This window comes from Eublepharis macularius, chromosome 14 (assembly GCF_028583425.1).
Source record: "Eublepharis macularius isolate TG4126 chromosome 14, MPM_Emac_v1.0, whole genome shotgun sequence".
Taxonomy (NCBI): Eukaryota; Metazoa; Chordata; class Lepidosauria; order Squamata; family Eublepharidae; genus Eublepharis; species Eublepharis macularius.
Window position 1 is genome coordinate 19,146,852 of NC_072803.1, and position 18,930 is coordinate 19,165,781.

Here is an 18,930-nt window from a genome sequence, read left to right on the forward strand (position 1 = left end):
CTTTTGTGTTACAATACTACGCTGTAGCACCCTGGATCAAAGTAGCAGAGGTTGAGAAGTCTCTGCAAAATTTGATACGTCATAAAGGTAAAAAAATTCAATCTGACCAGCTCAAACATTTGAATCCCCCAAACTGGGAGAGCCCTTGTCACCCATCTCAGAATACTGAAGTTGGCTATCTGAAAGTACAGTACAAAGAACTGGAAGATATTGCAGTATTCTCTTTACAAATTATTGTACTTATCTGAGGATGCTGATCAATAGCTAAAAGGGAGTCGGTGGCCTTTAACTCCTTATGAAATGTTGTTGAACACCGAATGTTTACTGTACAGAGGCCTTACATTTCAGGACAAGATCTATTCCTCAAGCCAGGAGTGCATCTGATGAGTTTCTTTAGTTAGGGTATTCCTTCTCTTTCCTTCTCTTGCCTCCTGCTCAGACTTGGCTTGAAAAAAGGCCCCAATCAAATTATAAGGAATCAGTAAAGTCTAGTCAACAGAAAACTCAATGTGTTGTCTTAAATTAAGGAATGTGTTGCATATCCTGAAAGTTTGCCATAACTGTCACTCTGTTGTAAATTTGCTTTACTTATTCAAGATAGTGAAAAGTCAGCATTGGGTACAGCCAGTCTTCTTGGTTAAATCTTTGACTAGTTTGAAGATGACAGTATGATGGTAAAGCAGGATGTCTAATCCTGAACAGGCAACTATTGTTAGCACAAGCCCTACTTTAGTAAAATGTTCGTGTGGTATATGTAAGTAGTAAATATGTATTCCAGGTATGTAATGGCTTATACAAAGTGTTCTATGATCACTGTATGTGCACTAATATATCCAGTAAACCTCCCCACCCCCACCCCATAAAAAACTTGTTGAGGGATAAGCAGCAATTTTTACTTTGGTATATTGTAGGTTCTAGGAGGAGCTGCATCACTGGATCTACAGGATATTTGTTTGTTCTCAGTAGTTTAATACTACTACTGCTGCTGCTGCCACCACCACCACCACTATATAGTTGTGCTTAGGTACTTACATACACTATGAAATCTTTTTATTGTCACTGTCTAGTTTTTTCAGGTGATTTTTGAAGCATTTGTGTAGAGATGTCAGCAATAAAGAACTTAAGAAACTGCATCATATATTGGGTTTTGATGAAGAAATTGTGTTGATTTAAAGACATGTACCACACAGTATTCTGTATATCATTGGCAGTCATGGACAGCTTTTTGGTTGTCTATGGAAATTTTTCTTCACTGTTTAGTATGTCTATGGAAATTGTCTGGCTATGAATGATAAATGTGCTTTGTTTTTGTGTCTTTCAATCACTTTAAAGACCTCTGGCTAATCTGTCAGAATTAAATTTTAAATTAAAGCTCTGCTTCTAACACACTGGTTTAAAATGTCCTTTCTGATTAAGCATGTTGTTAGTGCTTAGATCCATTAACTTTTTAATCTTCTTTACCATGTGTTTGATGGCATATTAACTAGGGGGAATTTGCCCTCTAAAACCAGTCTACCTATCAAACTATAATTGACACTTAAACACTTTCCCAGAGACCTCAAACTGTTCCTGAGTTTAAACCACACTATTTATAGGATGAAAATCAAGGATCTCTCACTGGATAAATAGGACAAGGCCTACAACTGTTAAACAAATAAATACATTACTGGTAGCCTGTTAGGAAGCAAATGATTTCATCCTAGTTAGTGCAGATATAGATCATGGACAGTAGTAGTGGAAAACAGGTGACAGCTATGTGAATGGCTTATGTTCTGTCTGACAATTTTAGATGAAAAATGTTTTCAGTTTCTTTAACAGCTTTTTTCATCTACATACTTTGGAAGGTTTATAACAAAATAAGCAAAACATAATGTTCTTCACCTGAAACACTATGGATTGTTTAAGACAGTATGACATCAAAGTGTTGTCTAAAATGGCTTGCTTTAACTTGTTCCCAAATGTAAGGAGTGTAAACTCTAGCTGCTCATGTGTGTACACATGGCTTTCATTCTTGTTTTGAAAGAGTACTGGTGAATTATATCCCCTTCCCCATATTCAGCCATAAAGTTGTACAGAAAATCCTAGAACAGAATTGCTGATGAGTTGAAGGTGATCCTTTGAAACTAGCAGTGAAATTCTAAGCAGAGTTACTCCAGTCTAAGCCCATTTAAATCTCTCTCTCCTGACTTTCATAAATAGTTCTGCTCCTGCCTTCTTAGATCATTTGTGCAACTTTGTCATCCACATAAATGTGGCATATTGGACTCATTTTAATCCAGTAAATGCAGAAATAGAAGTTGTGGTTGCTGTCTTGAATGGAACAGTTGGATTTTTTCTTTTTGCATTATGTTGTGACTAAATCAAAACATTCTTTGAGCTCAGTCCCTTTTTCTTTGAGTGTAATTAGGAACACAGTGATTCTTATTGCAGCTGGCAGCCTCTCACTATTGCCTCTTTCTGCATGTGACCCCCATGGTCTCGATGACCTTTCCTGGGGTTAGTCATGGGCCTTTTTCATTGTGATGGGCTCGAAGTGGTTCATGTGGAGTTGATTATTTCCTTGCTTGTCTGGCCTTTTTGGTGCCATAACTTCAAGTCATTTCCATTTTCTTCCTCTGTTTTTGGCTGACCACAGTGAAAGGAAATGCTTTTGCTGGCGACAGGATCAGTTTGCATGCTTGGCTGACTTGATTGAGCCTGTGGAGGAGGTGGAGATGCAGACTAGAAACCCCATAGGTGCTACATTTCTCTAGTTATAGCTTGATAATATTTTATTTTTGAATATCTAAAAATCTGCCTAAATTTTTTCCCCTCTTTCTGCTGTCCCTTAGTGGTGGTGCTTAATTCACAGCAGCTTTGCTTTTGGAAACATAGACTGTGTATGAGAGAGAATGCATTGGCCCTGAGAGATTTTACAATTCTCCAAGGACTCCAAGAAATCAGCCCTAATGTTAGCTGTTAAATTGGTGGGCAGCATGTTGGTTGCTACTAGCTTCTAACCACTCATTGCAAAAAAAAAAAAAAAGTCTAAGGAATTGCATATGCCAGTTGTTACACCCATTTTGTCAAATCCTAGGAATACAGCATGAAGACTGCTTTCAAAGGCTTTGATCACGAAGGAGCCAGTTGGCTAAAAGAATGTCTGGCTACTTTCAGTTAAAATAATATGCACATTGCTACTTTTGCTTTATAGCTCACTCATTGTGAAATTTAACAATCCATTTTGACTTTCCAAAATTAGTACTACAGTGTACTAGTTCTTGAATCGCTAAAGGATATAATGGAATCAAGATTTGTTTTCAGTGGTAGAAAGATGACAACAGAACAAGCTGACTTCTTATGCAACACTGAGTGAGTCCAGGAATACTTCTGCAGTAAGATCATATGATCAACATTAATTTTAAAACATTCCTGTTACACAGGGCTGGATCGACGGGGCGGGGCAGGGGGGTAGTCTGCCTCCAGCGCCGCCAAAGAGGGGGCGCTGGGTGCAGTTGCCAGCCCCAGGAGCGTGCTGCCAGCCCCGGGAGCACACCTGGGGAAAGGTGAACGGCGCAGGTGGCCTTCCAGCCACCTGCGCTGCCTTTCGCCTTTCCCCAGGACAAGGGGCGCACGGCAAGCCGGCAGCAGCATGATGGTGTCACGGGAGTGACGTCATCACACAGCGCCAGGAGCACGTGCGTAGCTGGCAACCGTAGATCTGGCCCTGGTGTTACATTAAACTTTGCACTCGTTCACTCTCAAAGTCTTTGTCTTGCAGTGATGGTTATCTGCCATTTGCTGGCTTAAATTAACAAAATAATGTTTCCAAAGGGTGGACAAGTGGTATTCCGATCCATATAAAGGAAATGCTCTGCCTGCCCAGTCTCATTTTAGAGCTGGTTTAAGTAAAGGAATTTTATTAGCCATTTGGGAAGTGGAATGATTTAATTTTAAAAACACTCGCTGATACCTTAAATGACTGTTTTATGCTTCTTGGTAGTAAGATCTAAAGTACATCTGAATGCATAAGTAGCTAGATATGTAGAAGGTACAACACAGTGTATTAAGCATGTACAATGACAGAACATTAAAAGGGACCATCATGCTAATAATAGATTTAGTGTGAGGTGGTCTGCCATGTAATCATGAAATTCTATTTGGTTCATAGAGGTCAGAACAGTGAATAAGTAATAAGTAAATAGTAATCAAAATAGTGCTGTACTGGAAATTATCCAGAAGTGTATTGTGTGAAGCCAGTCTTAATATTGGTGCCTTCTATTACGGCCTGTCTTGAAGTTTTGTCCCTGACCTAAAGGGCAGCCACCTGTAAGGATGAACAGGAAGTTCAGTTTACAGGTTTATTAAATCTTTGACCCCGCTGAGGCTATCAGCAAAGGTGCCAGTGATTAATTTTAAAAACATCTGCCTATTGGAAAAAGAGTTGATGGTTTCTTCTTATGGAAAGTGGTCATTGGGTTAAGCTTAATATACAGTCATAGACAGATAAGACATTGTCGCTAAAGCCTAAATTAAGCAATGCATTACCATTTTGGACCCCTGTGATTTATTCCTTGCACTTCAACTATTTTAAGTTTGATCGTCCAGGTGTGAGCAATATTACATTGTTTTCTTTTGCCCTGCATTACTAACCTCTCCGATGTTAACTTTATAATCAGCTGCATATACATGCACCATTGTGTACTCCTAATAAAATATAATCCAGTTACTGTACATTGCCTGTACTTATATTGTGAGGTAGTGTGCTGTGATTGTCTCACTTAAATAAAATAACCAAAAGTCTTAAAAATGGATGCTATATCTTCCATGTATCGTAGGCTTTTATCTTACAAAAACACTTCACTATGTCTCTGGGTGAAACTGTTCTTTCCCGTGAGCTGTAGATAATTGACAATGATGTGATAAAAAACTATTCCAAATAACCACTCATCTTGTTACTAGGGCCAAACCTAAACTGTCACCAGGCAGGAAGATTTGAATATGCTCTTTTAGGTTTCCCCCCACCCCCTTAGACTACAAATAACTGTCACAGGTGGACAAAGCTACTAAGTGTTTGTGGGTTACTAACTTTTGTGTACTTATTTACAAGACTGATTACTACTTAGGTTCAGTATTAACACTCTGGTTTAGGCCTAAAGTTAGGTATAGCTTCCTTTGTCTCTGAGAACAATCTAGTTGGCTGCTGCTCTACAAAATTGTGTGTGTGTGTATAGGAGGGAAAAATGAATATCACTTGACTCTTCATTGAGTTTGGAAGCTAGCTTGCAAATTATAAATCAAGTCTGGTTAGAAAAACACTTAACTGATTGCAAGATGAAGAATGTGGGAGTATACAAAAATATACTCCAACCTATTTTTAGCAAGCTGCATAAAATGAACTTTTTGAACAAACAATTGTTTTATAGGAGAAAATAAACTAGTTACTTGCAAAGCATGTTCTTTATGTTAAGAATTTTAACAGTTGAATTTTGTGACATGTACAAATTATGCAAATCATGCATACTTATTTTTTCTGTTAAGCATAACTTGCTTCTTTTTAACAAGGCAAAGAGATCTGAAGTTCCACCCAGAAGCTTGTTCAGAAGCTTGTTTGAAATATTGCCTGCTATATGTTCAAGCATATCTTCACAACCATAAGGGCTAGACATTCGCTTCTTCAAGTTCAAAAACTAAAGTTACCATATTTTGTGCTGAGTACATTCAAACTCGTGACACCCATATACAGTAAATTATAAAGTAAATTATGCTTAACAGAAAATGTTCATTTCATCTTTAGCTGCCTTGAGTCCAAGGAAGTATGGTGGGCTATAAATACTTAAATAGGCTTGAGTCAAGTTAAGACTGTGCTATTAAACTCGAGCCACTTAAGCAACTTGGGATTTACAGTGGACTTGAAATGCAATCCTGCCCTCAAGTCATAGTTCACTTATGGTGATTTTCATGGCGAGCGACTAACAGAGGTGGTTTGCTGTTGCCTGCCTCTGCAACCCTTGTCTTTGTTGGAGGTCTCCCATCCAATTACTAACCAAGGCCAACCCTGCTTAGCTTCTGAGATCTGACAAGATAAGGTTCTCACGTGAAAATAACATGCTGCATTTTTCAACCAAACAAGGAGGAATTCTGAGAGATGTTGCAAAGGTAAATGTTTTTCCCATGGAAAACTTTAGTACAAGGTTTGCATAAATTCTGGAATATAATCCAATCATGTTCAAGTTTAGGAAAGGTGTACCTATGATTTACTGTTACTTCTACATGACTGGTTGCTTAAAAATTAGCAAAAAGATGAGGAAAGGTTGCTGATTAAAGGAACATATGTTTCAAACTAGAAACAAAGCCCATTGTGCAAAGAAATACAAAAGGGTCTAGAAAGCTGAGGCTGGGGAGGGCTGGCATGGGGGGGAGGGGGCTGGGGAGAGCTGAGAGGCAGGAGGGGGCTGGGGAGGATTGGCATGTGGAGGGGCAAGGGGGGTCTAGGGAGGGCTGAGAGGCAGGGGAGCGACGCGGCTGTAGCCGTGTGAACCCCCCTGGAGCCGCAGCACAAAGCATCGCGGCTCCGGTGGGGCTGATGGTGCTGGGCGCTTCGCCTCTGCCCCTTCACCCCGGCCTCGCCAAGAGTGGCGCAGCTCCGATGGGTCTGGGAGGGCGCCGGGCACTTCGCCTCCGCCGTGACACCCCAGCCCCACTGAGAGCGGTGCGGCGCAGCTCTGTTGGGGCTGAGAGGGCACTGGGCGCTTCACCCCATCACCCGGGCTCCACTGGGGCTTGCAGGTGTGTTGCTTTTCCTGCACTGCCCTCCTCCAGCTATGCTACGTACCCTGGCTGCAGAGGGCCGGGCAGACTTGCCTGGTCATCCGCCGCCAGTGGTGCCCTCCAGAGGCGGTGTTCCACGGCACACTTTTATCAGTGTGCATCGTCGGAAAGATGCTAAGGGAATTATATAGTAGGATGAGAGAATTTAGAGATAATAGTTTGTGTGAGGCAGAAGCTGTTTTTCATGGTAACACCCCCCCCCCCAATAAATGAACTTCTGTCATTACATTAGGAGAAATGTAGGAAGTAAAATGTGTGGTGAATGTTAAGTTCTTGCCTATATTCAGATGTTATAAACAAACTGATTTATTGATGGTTGTTGTGGGTTTTCCGGGCTGTATTGCCGTGGTCTTGGCATTGTAGTTCCTGACGTTTCGCCAGCAGCTGTGGCTCTCTCACTGTGACACTGAGAGATCTCTGTCTTTTGGTGCTACACCTCTGAAGATGCCAGCCACAGCTGCTGGCGAAACGTCAGGAACTACAATGCCAAGACCATGGCAGTACAGCCCGGAAAACCCACAACAACCATCATTCTCTGGCCATGAAAGCCTTCGACAATACATCAAACTGGTTTATTCTTTATGATCTCAAGTTTGGTTTATACTCATGTTCTTACTAGGCATGTTCTTACTTTTTAATGTGGGGCCTTAATGTATAAAAATGATCAGTTGAATCTTTTTGTGGCATTCAGGTAAATAACATCACCTGGTAAATAACATCCTATTAAATCTTCAATAAAGGTCAGGATATTTTTTCTCCAGGCTTTCGGCATCCTTCGCTCTAACATGACAACCTTAGCGCTCACATCTTCACTTACATGCAAAGCCATGATCAGAGACTTCTTGACTGACAAAGTCATTATTATTTCTTCCACTGCTAAATTCCAAGCATTTCAACAAATTGGAGCCTGTTTCTTACCCTCAGAGGGTTTGTTGGCAAGAAACAAACTCTAGTTTGTTGAAGTACCTCAGTTTCAGCATTGAAACAAATTGAGGTTATGCTGAAGACTTCCTCAAGTAGGAAGTTTTTTATTTTGGCTGTGCGGAAAGGCAAGTAACATGAACCAAAATGCATTTGTGTGATGTTTGAATGCTGCTTTGAGTAAAAGAAGATATCCCAGATTGGTCCAGAAGATGGTAGATTGAATTTTATTTTTAATAGCCTGTCTGATTTGCAAGGGTTTAGATGGGTTTTCATTTAAAAGTCCAGGGCCTGGTGGTTGGATTCCAAATAAATAATTTTTAAATTCTCTGGACAGATCAGTGCTGTTGATCTTGATAGGGCTGAGATGGATGAAATAGTCCTTGAGTGAATGCACTTTTGCTGTGACATAATTTGGACTTTGTGCCTCCTTCCATCCCCTTTACAGAGTTGAGGAAGGCTAATGTACACTTTAAAAAAATGTACTGATTGTATTGTGTTTTTACTTGAATTTTGTCTGTCTACTGGTTTTATGTGTAGTTGTATTTTGTAACTGGATCTGTTTGAATTGTTGTAACCTCCCTTGAACAGTTTTCTGAAAGAGTGGCTAAAAATTAGAAGATACATAATCTCTTTAAAAAGCTTGTAGTATAAATCATTCTGTGGGGAAAAGAGTATTAATAATACTTTGATGCCTGAATCAGTATTTGAGCACTATAATAAAGTAATAGGTAACTTGAATAGACAGCAGTCTGCCACCTGATGCAGGCACCTCATCCTGCCTTCATAGGGACGCTGTCACTGTTGGCAATTGTCACGCACTGGTTCCAGTGTTGTGTAAACTTTATTTATTTATTTATTTATTTATTTATTTATTTATTTATTTATTTATTTATTTATTTATTTATTTATTTATTTATTTATTTATTTATTTATTCGATTTATATTCCACCCTCCCTACAGCAGCAGGCTCAGGGCAGATTACAACCGTGTGCAATTAAAACACATTAAATAATTAATACCAGTTAAAACCATAAACATTCCAAATTACACAGTCAAAAATATTGATATATACATATTGTAGCGACACAGCAACTGACTGACCTTCACCCATCTCCAGAGCATCATAGTGGGGGCTGTGTACTTGATGTAGGTAGTTGCTAGTAGGGAGGGCATATTCTGTAATCTACCAGTCAGGGGGCTCCACCTAGCACCATCCATACGCCTGGTAATGCTATATCTGCAGTAGCAGCCCAAGACTCATCCTTTTATAGTGGTGCTAAATCAAGCCATTGATATGCCTGCCAGGATTATATTGTTAAGGCAATTTACTTTTTAATAGTGTTAGTGCTCAGAGAGAACTGAGTACCTTGTACAGTAAAAACTGCTATAGAGTTGATAACATTTGGGGTCTTATGAATATTTATAATAAAGGGTTATAGAAGTAGTGATATTGGCATGTGCAAATGCATTTTAAAGATTGTGCTCGATGTATTCTTAGTTATAATACTTTATGGAACATTTCCTGTCAAAGTTTTTCCACAGTATTACAATCTGAATTAGGCTACTCAAGGCATGAAAACAGAAGATATTATAAACCCACCATCTTTTTTCTTTTCATTTGAAGGCTCCTCAGTGACTCCTATTAGACTGAAGCTATTTGCCATCAATCTTTCTAACCTGGCACTATGCATCCTGACCCTGGGCCTTTACAAGAACTACTTTTCCTTACTGTAACAGTTTTCTTCTCAACCACAGCTTCAGGTAAACTCACCTACTTCAACTGCTATACATTCCTACCTAAAAATTTCTTCTATGGGAGTGGCCAAACCTTTAAGGAGGGTAAAAGTCTATATCTGTATGATACATATCAAACATATTTAGTGCACTAATCATAGTGTATTTAAAATAAAGTGATAACGGTAGAAATCAGTCACTTGTGTATGTTTTTCCCTTTCTAGATCTGATTCCTTATTTTGTTTCTGAGCCCCATTCTACCATCCAGAAACCTGGGGAGACTGTACAGCTTCGCTGCTCTGCTGAGCCCTCTACAGCTCATGTGTCTTGGCTGTTCAATGGAGAGAAATTGCACAAGAAAGTGAACCAAGTAGATCTACAACCAGGATCCCTGACAATCTTCTCTCTTAGCCCTTCAGATTCTGGTGTCTATCAATGCATTGCCAATAACAGCATTGGTGCAATTATTAGCAGGCCTGCCACAGTATCTGTTGCCTGTAAGTCATGGTAAAACTGAACCTGTTGGCCATTATGAAATTTTAATTTCCATTGTTGGCCTTTGTCTGTCAGATGTGTGCACTTTTAAAGAATATTATGTTATATGAAACAGGACTTATGGGAGGGGGTATGAGTATTGTTATACCAAGAATGCAGAATAAAACAAAATTTGTTTTCTGCCTTTTCTCCTGAAAATATCTAATAATCTAGAAAACCTAGAAATAAAATATTACTCAGTTTAAAAAATATATCTGAACTAGCAAGGGAATTGTGCTAAACATACCTAAATCCCTGCCTTTAACCCTGTCTTATATCTAAGTTTATGGCCCACATGACCATACATTGTACAAATCTTATGTACCAGATTTGAAGGGCTGAGGCAGGAAGAGGAGGCAATTTGAGTTTCCTTAACGCTGAAAATCTATTAATCCTAAAGGAGTTAGGATTAGGGGTGTTCACCCCAAAAAAATTCAGTTGATCCAGATTTCAGGGATACCAAAAAATGGGTATCCCTGAAATCTGTATAATATGATTCTCTAGATCACAAGATTAGAGAATCCCGAATTTATCTGGCCATTATTCCCTGTGGAGAAAAATATGAGGCTGGGGGGGGGGGCGGTGTTCAAGCAAACACCACCAAATTTGCAAGGACCCTACTCCTTCCTGTCCACTAATGACCCACATAGTTCCAGGAATGTTGGGCCCTGGGTTCAAATTCTATGGGTCTCTGAATGACGGGCCTGCAGGCCGTCTATGTTGATTCGTCTGGTGGGGGGGAAAATTCAAGCTGACTTTCAGGCAAAAACACACAGGACAAGGAAGCAACTGGTGAAAAGCACACTCCCAAATGAAGGCTGAGCCAAAAGAAAGCCCAGCAGAATCAAGGTGAAGTCCCTTCAGAACCAAGGTGCCCCCACCCATTCTGCATTGTTTCCTATGATGGGAAAAAATTCCAAGCAGGGTCTCAGGCAAAAACTGACAGGAGCAAGGAAGCCACAGGCCAAAGGCACTCTCCCAAGTGCAATTTGAACCAAGAGAAAACCCAGCAGAACCAAAGTGAAGCAAGGGGACCACCATCAGACCTGAGAATCATGTCAAATCAGCAAATTCCACAAAAACCAAACTGAAGCAAGGGACATTGTTGCAAGCTCAACAGAACCCGTGCCACTCACAGAAACCAGGCAGAATCCAGGGCTGGTGGAGGAACACCACAGAGCAGAACCAAGCACATACCCACAACAGCAGAACCACCAAGCACAATGCAGTGGCAAGCAAACACAGTTGTTTTAACTTAGTATAAGATAGATCCCTCTCCCAAGGAAGACCTCAGATAGTGAGAGGCAGGTGAACTATTGGGAAACTCAGGTTCTCCTCTCTAGTCTTGCAGTCTGCTCTGCAGCCTACACTGCCACTCTCACTGGCTCAGAGGAACTTCAGGACAGAGCTACAGGCTGCAGCAGCCCACCCCTGCAATGAGGGAAGTTAGTATTACACACAAGAAGAACACAACAGGACAGTCAGCAAATAACTGAACAGCAACTAACTGCAGACAAACAACTTAATAAAAGCCAAACCACCACCACCCACAGCAAAAGCAATTTTTAAAGGGTAAACCAGAAGAAGAAAAAGTTTTGTCCCTTTCCCCACCTTACCGTATCCCTCTCAGACTCCAGGCCAACTCCCCCTCCTCCAAAATATGGGGGAGGGGGGAACCCAGTGAATCTTATATGACTCCCAAACCAGGTAGAAGTCCAGGGATGCAGCACAGGTCTTCCTCCAAGCACAGCAGGCAGAAAATCTACCGGTGGGCTGGATAACTCCAAAGACAAAGAGAAGGAGAGCATGCCAGACAGCAAACAACAATAGCACTCAGCAGTCTCCAGAAGACAAGATCCACACAAAACTGAGTCTGCTCTGAGCTGATCCTGCTTTTTTAACTCCTTGCAGGCAGTTTGAAAAAGGTTCTCCCCTACCCAAGAATCCCCATTGGCCATACAAAGAGAGCTCCTGAACACAATAGTCACTCCCTCCCTCTTCCATTTTGGAACAAAGCCTGGGAAGTCTCAGGAAGCAGCTAGCCAAGTGGCTGAAGCTGCATTTGCCAGATTAACCAAATTAATCTGGCTATCTTGATCTGGTTTCCCAGATCTGATCCAAGATTCTCTCTTGTGAACCAGCCATGCCAGATTTTGCTCAGTTGGCATAAATCTGGCTTTATGGCCAGATCAGGAAAGCTGGATTGCACACACCTATTTAGGATGTTCCTTTACTTATCTGAATCCTATACATTGACATGCTGCATTGTATAAATGGGATACATTTTCATTCAGCTTAACACACTTATTCTGCCTCCATATTGCGAAAACTTGTACTAAAGAGTATTTCCCAAGCTAAAGACAATTCAGCTGTTCAGGATCAGAGAGGAATTGTGCTTTTTTAAAGCTGGTTTTGATTAATTGCTTTTATAGAGATGGTCTGCCTGTGAAGCATATCAAAAATACCCATAAGAGAAAAGTTTCTCATAATTGAGAAAGGTAAATGTTTTTGTAGAGTCTTGACCCATAACCAGATCCTCTTGAGACTTTGTAAAGGTCAGTCTGCACAAACACATTACAAGCAACACGACTCTTTGTATGTGTACTGTACTCCTTGTAGATGATTAAATAGCTGCAGTGAGATAAAGCTAGAAGTTGTGACAATTCTGAGTAATATAAAGTGAGAAGTGGCAGATGCTTTATTCACTCTATCTGCTATCCTGCTATTGGTTTCCATCTAGATCGATAAACATGCTTTTTCTTTTGCACTTGCATTTATTATTGAGCCTAATTACTTCCTTGAATCTCTTACCTGTCTCATTGTGAAGCAGCTGGGAGCAAAAAGACATACATTTAATGTTTTCGCTTTAATGGATTATCTGATGTAATGTACTCTTCATGATGGATTGAAATGAGCTTTCTCATAAGTGTTCAGGAGAGAAAACAGTGGAGCATGTCTCAGAATCCTGCACATTTGCTCCCTGTGCTGACCACACCCCCTCCCCCCACTGCATGCAAAAGATCCCTTTGGAACAGAAATGTAACATTTTAACGTGTACACAGAATCCCACTTTCCCCTTAATCCCCTCATCCTGTTCCTGGGGAATGGATTGTTGAGATCTTGCATACAAATGTAGCAGCCCAATGTTACTTTCAGCATACAATAAGGGAAGGGCATTTATAAACCTAAGGCTTCCCCTGCTATTACTTGTCAGGAGTCATCAACTTCATACTGTAAAACTGTACCATGAGAATGCCACAGAAAACGTTTGGCAAGAATGCCTAAATCATGCTTTGTTTCTGAACTTTCAAAGTTAATGCTTTTTTTACATTTTGAAATTATGAATTCTTTTCCAGATCTTGATGACTTTGAGACTTCAGTGAAACATGTAACTACAGTGAAACAAGGGAATACTGCCTTCATTGAGTGCAAATTACCAAAAAGTAATCCAAAAGCACAGGTTCGCTTCCGTGTGCGGGGAAAATTGCTGGAACAATCAACAGGTAAAATTCTGTATATTCTAGTTTAGCATTATAAACTGTTACAGTGTTTGCTCCTTCCTTTATACTTCTAGTTTGAAATTAATTACAGAAATCTGGTCACGGTGGAAAGTGAGTTAACAGCCTTGTACAATTAATTAAAGGTAACTATCTCTCTCTTTTTTTTTAATCTAGAAAACCACCTAATTCTCCCATCTGGAAATCTACAAATTTTGAGTGCCTCTTTAGATGACAGGGGAGTTTATAAGTGTGCAGCATATAACCCAGTCACTGATGATCTCAAAGTTGAACCAATGGGACATAAGCTCGTAGTCAGCAGTGAGTATTAAATATGACAGTAGTGAAATTGTTCAGTAAAATCATGGGGCATAAGCTACAAAGGGCTGTCACTGCCTTACTTTGTTAATAGAACTGCTGCTTGTGTAAGGGTATTCATTTCAGTAGGGCTTTTGGGAGGTTATAGAGATTGCATTTGCTGATAGATAGATATGTATTTATATATTCTTCACTGACTTTACTTACTTTGCTTTTTTATTGTTTGTATTCTTATTCAGCAACATTCAGCTTGTCATATCAAATACTGAACAAACAAATCTTTGTTAAGAACTATAATTGATGGATTTCAGACTTAAAGTTATCTGTGGGTCCATCATAACATGTCAGTTGGTACTTGTAGTCAAGTCGTTTTACTATGCTAACCTTTCACTTGTGGGCTTTTTTACAAAACTGAACTTGCAGTTTGCTTTTTCTTCTTCATGGTAGTTTTCAAAGTAGATAGATCTGTTAATTTTTCTGTAGAGAACAATTTTTTAAGATCAGTAAGAATATAGTACAGGTGAAATTAGTATAATCTTAAATTAAATTAGTATAATTTAAAAAAGTGACTGGCAGGAGTTTTAAATATATAATGGGAAAAAAACTTCCAAACAGATTGCATGCTTTTGCACTTGATTATTGAATAAATTATTGCTACCTGAGAGTGAATTTATCTAATTAGATGGTTAGCAGTCTACTAAAGGGAGGGGTCTTCACGTCTTGCAAAGACGATGCTTAAACTATGGTTTTCCCATGGTTTTCCTTAACTGTGGTCTAGTTTAGATTTGAATGCCTAAATCTGTGATTAACCATTAGTTTTGAAGTTGGTAAGGTGATGGTAGTTTCCCTCTCTCTCCATCCTGTCTGCTTGTAAAGCAACAAGCAGGTTTTGCTGGTGTCTGCCTCTATGAGAAGAGCTTAGGTTGTCAAGCTAAAACATGGTTTCATTATAGGTTTGGCATCTTAACAAGGCTTAAAGCAAATGATTAAGCATTATCTGTCCTGGGTTTCAACTGCAACAGTTGGTAGTAACATTAAGTGTGACTGTAAATAAAATGCTTTGCAAAAGGTGTGGGAAATGCATTGGCTCTTATCACTCATGAGATTCCCCCTTCCCTGATTTTCAGCCTCTTCCTCAGAAGATTTTCATATTGTTCACCCAACCAGTTCTCAGGCTTTGGCAGTACCTCAGCACAGCCCTCTGATGTTGGAATGTGTCGTTAGTGGGCTGCCTATATCTTCCGTTCACTGGTATAAGGATGGCCAAGATGCACTAGCTGGAGGCAGGTGGAGAACATTTCACTCACATCTTACGATAGATTCAGTTCATTCATCAGATGCTGGAAATTATTCCTGCGTAGTGGATAACAATTCTGGAGTTGTGAAACATGTAAACTACAGTGTAAATGTACTTGGTAAGAAGCAGCAAAATACGTTTAATTTATTAGTTTGAAGTAGGGCTTTGCCCAAAATTCAACTTTCAGTGATACTCACCACAATGGAACACAATTTAATTTATCATAATACATTTTTTTTGTTTTAGAATCTGCCTCTGTTTTAAAAGGCTTGCAGGATCAAACTGTACCTCTGGGGAAAACTGCGCATTTTTCATGCGAAGTACATGGAAACCCTACACCTAACATCACTTGGTTCCATAATGCTGCTCATGTCCATTTGTCTCCACGACACTTACTTTCAGGAAGCAAACTGAGAATTAATGGTGTCACCAGAGAAGATACAGGGTTGTATCAGTGTTTAATCAACAATGGTCTTGGGTTTGTACAGTCCACTGGGAGACTTCATTTCCAAGCAGGTGATTTTCTGTTTGAAGTTTTGCATGTTTTTTTTCCTGGCAGCTTTGAAAACTGTCCATCTGTTTCCTGGGACTATTCTGATAAATCATTATTTATATATAGATAATACTTCAAAATGTTTGGGATTGTCTTTTGCGTATTCTGTAAAGCTGTGATGGAGAGAAGGTGGACTATAGTACACTGGCCAACCTACTATTTGCTGGATCTCCTGTAGAGAATACAAGTCTCTGGAGAGTCAGCATATAAATTCTCCAAATACATAAATAGTATTGAATGAGGTCAATGTTGGCTCCATCCAGTAAATTGTTCCTTACATTCTTAGCAAGAGTGCACATTTGTATTATTCAGGGCTTTTTTTCTGGGAAAAGAGGTGGTAGAACTCAGGACTGGACAATGACATCACTTTGGGTCAGCTGGAACAAGGGGGGAGTTTTTTAAGTTTAAATCGCCCTCAGAGAAAATGGTCGCATGGCCGGTGGCCCCACCCCCTGATCTCCAGACAAACTCCCCTCTGTCTGCAGATCAGGGGGCGGGGCCACTGGCCATGTGACCATTTTCAAGAGGTGCTGGAACTTCATTCCACCGCATTCCAACTGAAAAAAAGCCCTGGTATTACTTAATACAGATACTATCTGTGTATGAACTGTGTTTACAGAAATTCTAGTAAAAAATAGATGAAGTTAATCCACCCCTTCTGTGAAGTGCTGTGTACATCAAGAGCTCTGTATAAATAATACATCACTAGACTGCTCGTATGGCTGTGGACAGAAGTTAACGTACTTTGCTGTAGTTTTCATACAGTCTTCAGCACCAGTGGAAATAAGAGTCCAATCTCTTTTTATGTTCAGTTGAAGTGTTTTAAATTGAGCGTTACTTGCATAATATGGCTTCTCAAGAGATCTGAAATTTGTAAACGTTTAAGGCACGTCTTTTCTCCTGCCCCATGCTTGGTGAGTTAATGAGCTTGTTCTAGATGTACAGGCCTCTCTTGATTGCATGAAGAATGCAAGGCCCAGGCTTTCAGAAAGTTGGAGAGATACTGTTTAAAGGTATTCCAAATTCTAGGCATTACTTTCATAGAATCATAGGGTTGGAAGGGATCTCCAGGGTCATCTAGTCCAAACCCCTGCATAATGCAGGAAATTCATAACTACCACCACCACCACCCCGCTCCATGCCCAGAAGATGGCAAAATACTGTCAAGATCCCTAGCCAGACTGGCCTGGGGAAAATTGCTTCCTGTCCCCAAAGTGGCAATCAGCATTACCCCGTAGCACTTCTTAAAGCTCAGGTTTGACAATCGGCTTTCTCTCCCTAATCCTAACAGGAAGAATTAGGTTGAAAGACAGTTTCTTGGCAAAGCAGGGATTTGAATCAAATTATTCCTAGTCCTGGTCCAGTTCTCTTAAATACCACACTACATTAGCTTTCCCCATTTGAAAAGAGTTGTAACCAGCCATATTGATGCATGCAAACTCCAAAACAACGAACAATCTATATAATACCTTTTTATTGGGACCAGCCAAAATTCCACAAAACATTGTACATGTTATTGAGCTTACTAGAAATCTTCATCTGGTCAGATGTTAACAAAATAAATAAGTTTTGATGAGAAGGGGGGAAACCAGATTTTTCCAAATCATGATCTGACTTGGTCTACATCTGAAGTCATCAGTATTTTTCTTCTGGCTGCAGAAATAAATCCAGTATTTTAATTTCAGTCTGAGAGTAGTTTTCTAGACTTAGAGCAGCTACTTTCATGGCACCTGAATGGATGGGTTTCAGGGTATTTATGTGGCCCAAAGTATCATCTTGTTTCTGCAGTCTGTGTACTTAAGTACTGAACTTTTATGTACATTTCCCTGCAAATCAGTTGCTCGTGTTTCAAGATAGAATACCATTTTGCAATAACAAAATTGTTCTTGTTGTTCTATATTTCTGTTTTAAATAGAAAGAGGTTCAAAGCCAATTATAACCTCACCACCAGCAAACACCAAAGTGCCAGATGGTGACACTGTTACGTTGTCCTGCAATGCAACTGGGCTGCCTGTTCCTGTAATCCGTTGGTACAACAGTCATGGGCTAATTAGCAGCCACCCTTCACAAGTCCTTTATTCAAAACCACGGAAGTCATCCTCACAAGCAAGAACTGGCGCCTCTATTACAGACAGAGTCTACTTCATCATGTCTCGGGCTGGATCAAGCTCTTTATATGTCCAGCCTGTTACTCCGGAGCATGCTGGGAAATATACCTGCGAAGCCACCAATGAACATGGCATGGCTCTTTCAGATGCTTTCCTTACTGTTGGTAAGTGGTGTCCAAGTTGGCTTACTAAATACAATGTAAATGTTTTGATTAAAACATTGTCAGGGTCCCTATTTTGATTTTAAAAAATAGGAATTGGACTGATGACATCGCTTATCCCATGGCTGCAGCATCTTACTCAGTAGCAGTATAACTAGCTTACATGTGTTCCCACATCTTATCAAGTGCTTGCCATTTACCATCTGCCTACATCTTTCGGGTAGGTTATTTTCCATGTCAGGCCCTTATTCAAAACCATGGTTAACCCACAGTTACCGGTGAACATCTATCTAAAACCTATACATTTGAAACCTTACAATCAGCTTTCCAGTCTTTCATCTTCCCCATGTAGCTCACTGTTACAGTCACCATTCGCAACCTTATTCCTAAGAAGTGTTTGCCAAGGGCATAAATTTAGTGTGTGTGTGCAGGTGGGGGAGGGGATTGCTCTGTCATTCAGGTTTCCACAAAGTATCCCAAAATCCTCCATACTTGTTGTTATTTCAGTAGCGATGGAATGTGAGGAAGGCCAGACTAGACATTCACAGTCCTTGCTTTATGAAGTGCTTACTTTGTAAACTGTTCTCTTAATCAGTCAGTATGCATAAAGTAGGAATGTGACTGCGAGTTTATGGCAGTTGCACATTTAAATATCCATAGTTTAGAGAGCAGAAGCTCTTCTTTGCATGCTTCCATATTTTGAGTGCAATACTAAACTTCAGAATTTCAGCTGTCTGGATTATTGGCAAACATTGCAGGCCTTACTGCTTAAGCTTTTCTTTTAACTATTCAGTTACTTCAAGAAAGGCTGTTGTAATTTAGAAGCTGTACAGATGACAGAAAGAATACTTAAAGCTGCTTAGAATTATTTTTCAAACAATTTGGCTGAAATTGTTAGCACTTAGAAACTAGGTACGTAATTGGGCGTTGTTCTTCGTGAAATGAACCAATAATTATACCTCCTTTAAACACTATTTTCAGGGTCACTTCATAA

The 18,930-nt window shown here is 40.0% G+C and overlaps 1 protein-coding gene across 2 annotated transcripts in view; it reads left to right on the plus strand.

Annotated features, from left to right (window-relative positions):
* The window catches only part of CDON (cell adhesion associated, oncogene regulated), a 64,914-nt gene that overhangs the window by 14,820 nt on the left and 31,164 nt on the right, over positions 1-18,930 (plus strand). For both annotated transcript variants that reach the window (XM_054997729.1, XM_054997730.1), the window contains exons 2-8: positions 9,359-9,495; positions 9,693-9,965; positions 13,359-13,505; positions 13,677-13,820; positions 14,945-15,232; positions 15,361-15,630; positions 17,583-17,939. In XM_054997729.1, coding sequence (XP_054853704.1) covers positions 9,420-9,495; positions 9,693-9,965; positions 13,359-13,505; positions 13,677-13,820; positions 14,945-15,232; positions 15,361-15,630; positions 17,583-17,939 — 1,555 coding nt within the window. In that variant the 5' untranslated portion in view covers positions 9,359-9,419. The remainder of the gene's footprint in view (positions 1-9,358; positions 9,496-9,692; positions 9,966-13,358; positions 13,506-13,676; positions 13,821-14,944; positions 15,233-15,360; positions 15,631-17,582; positions 17,940-18,930) is intronic.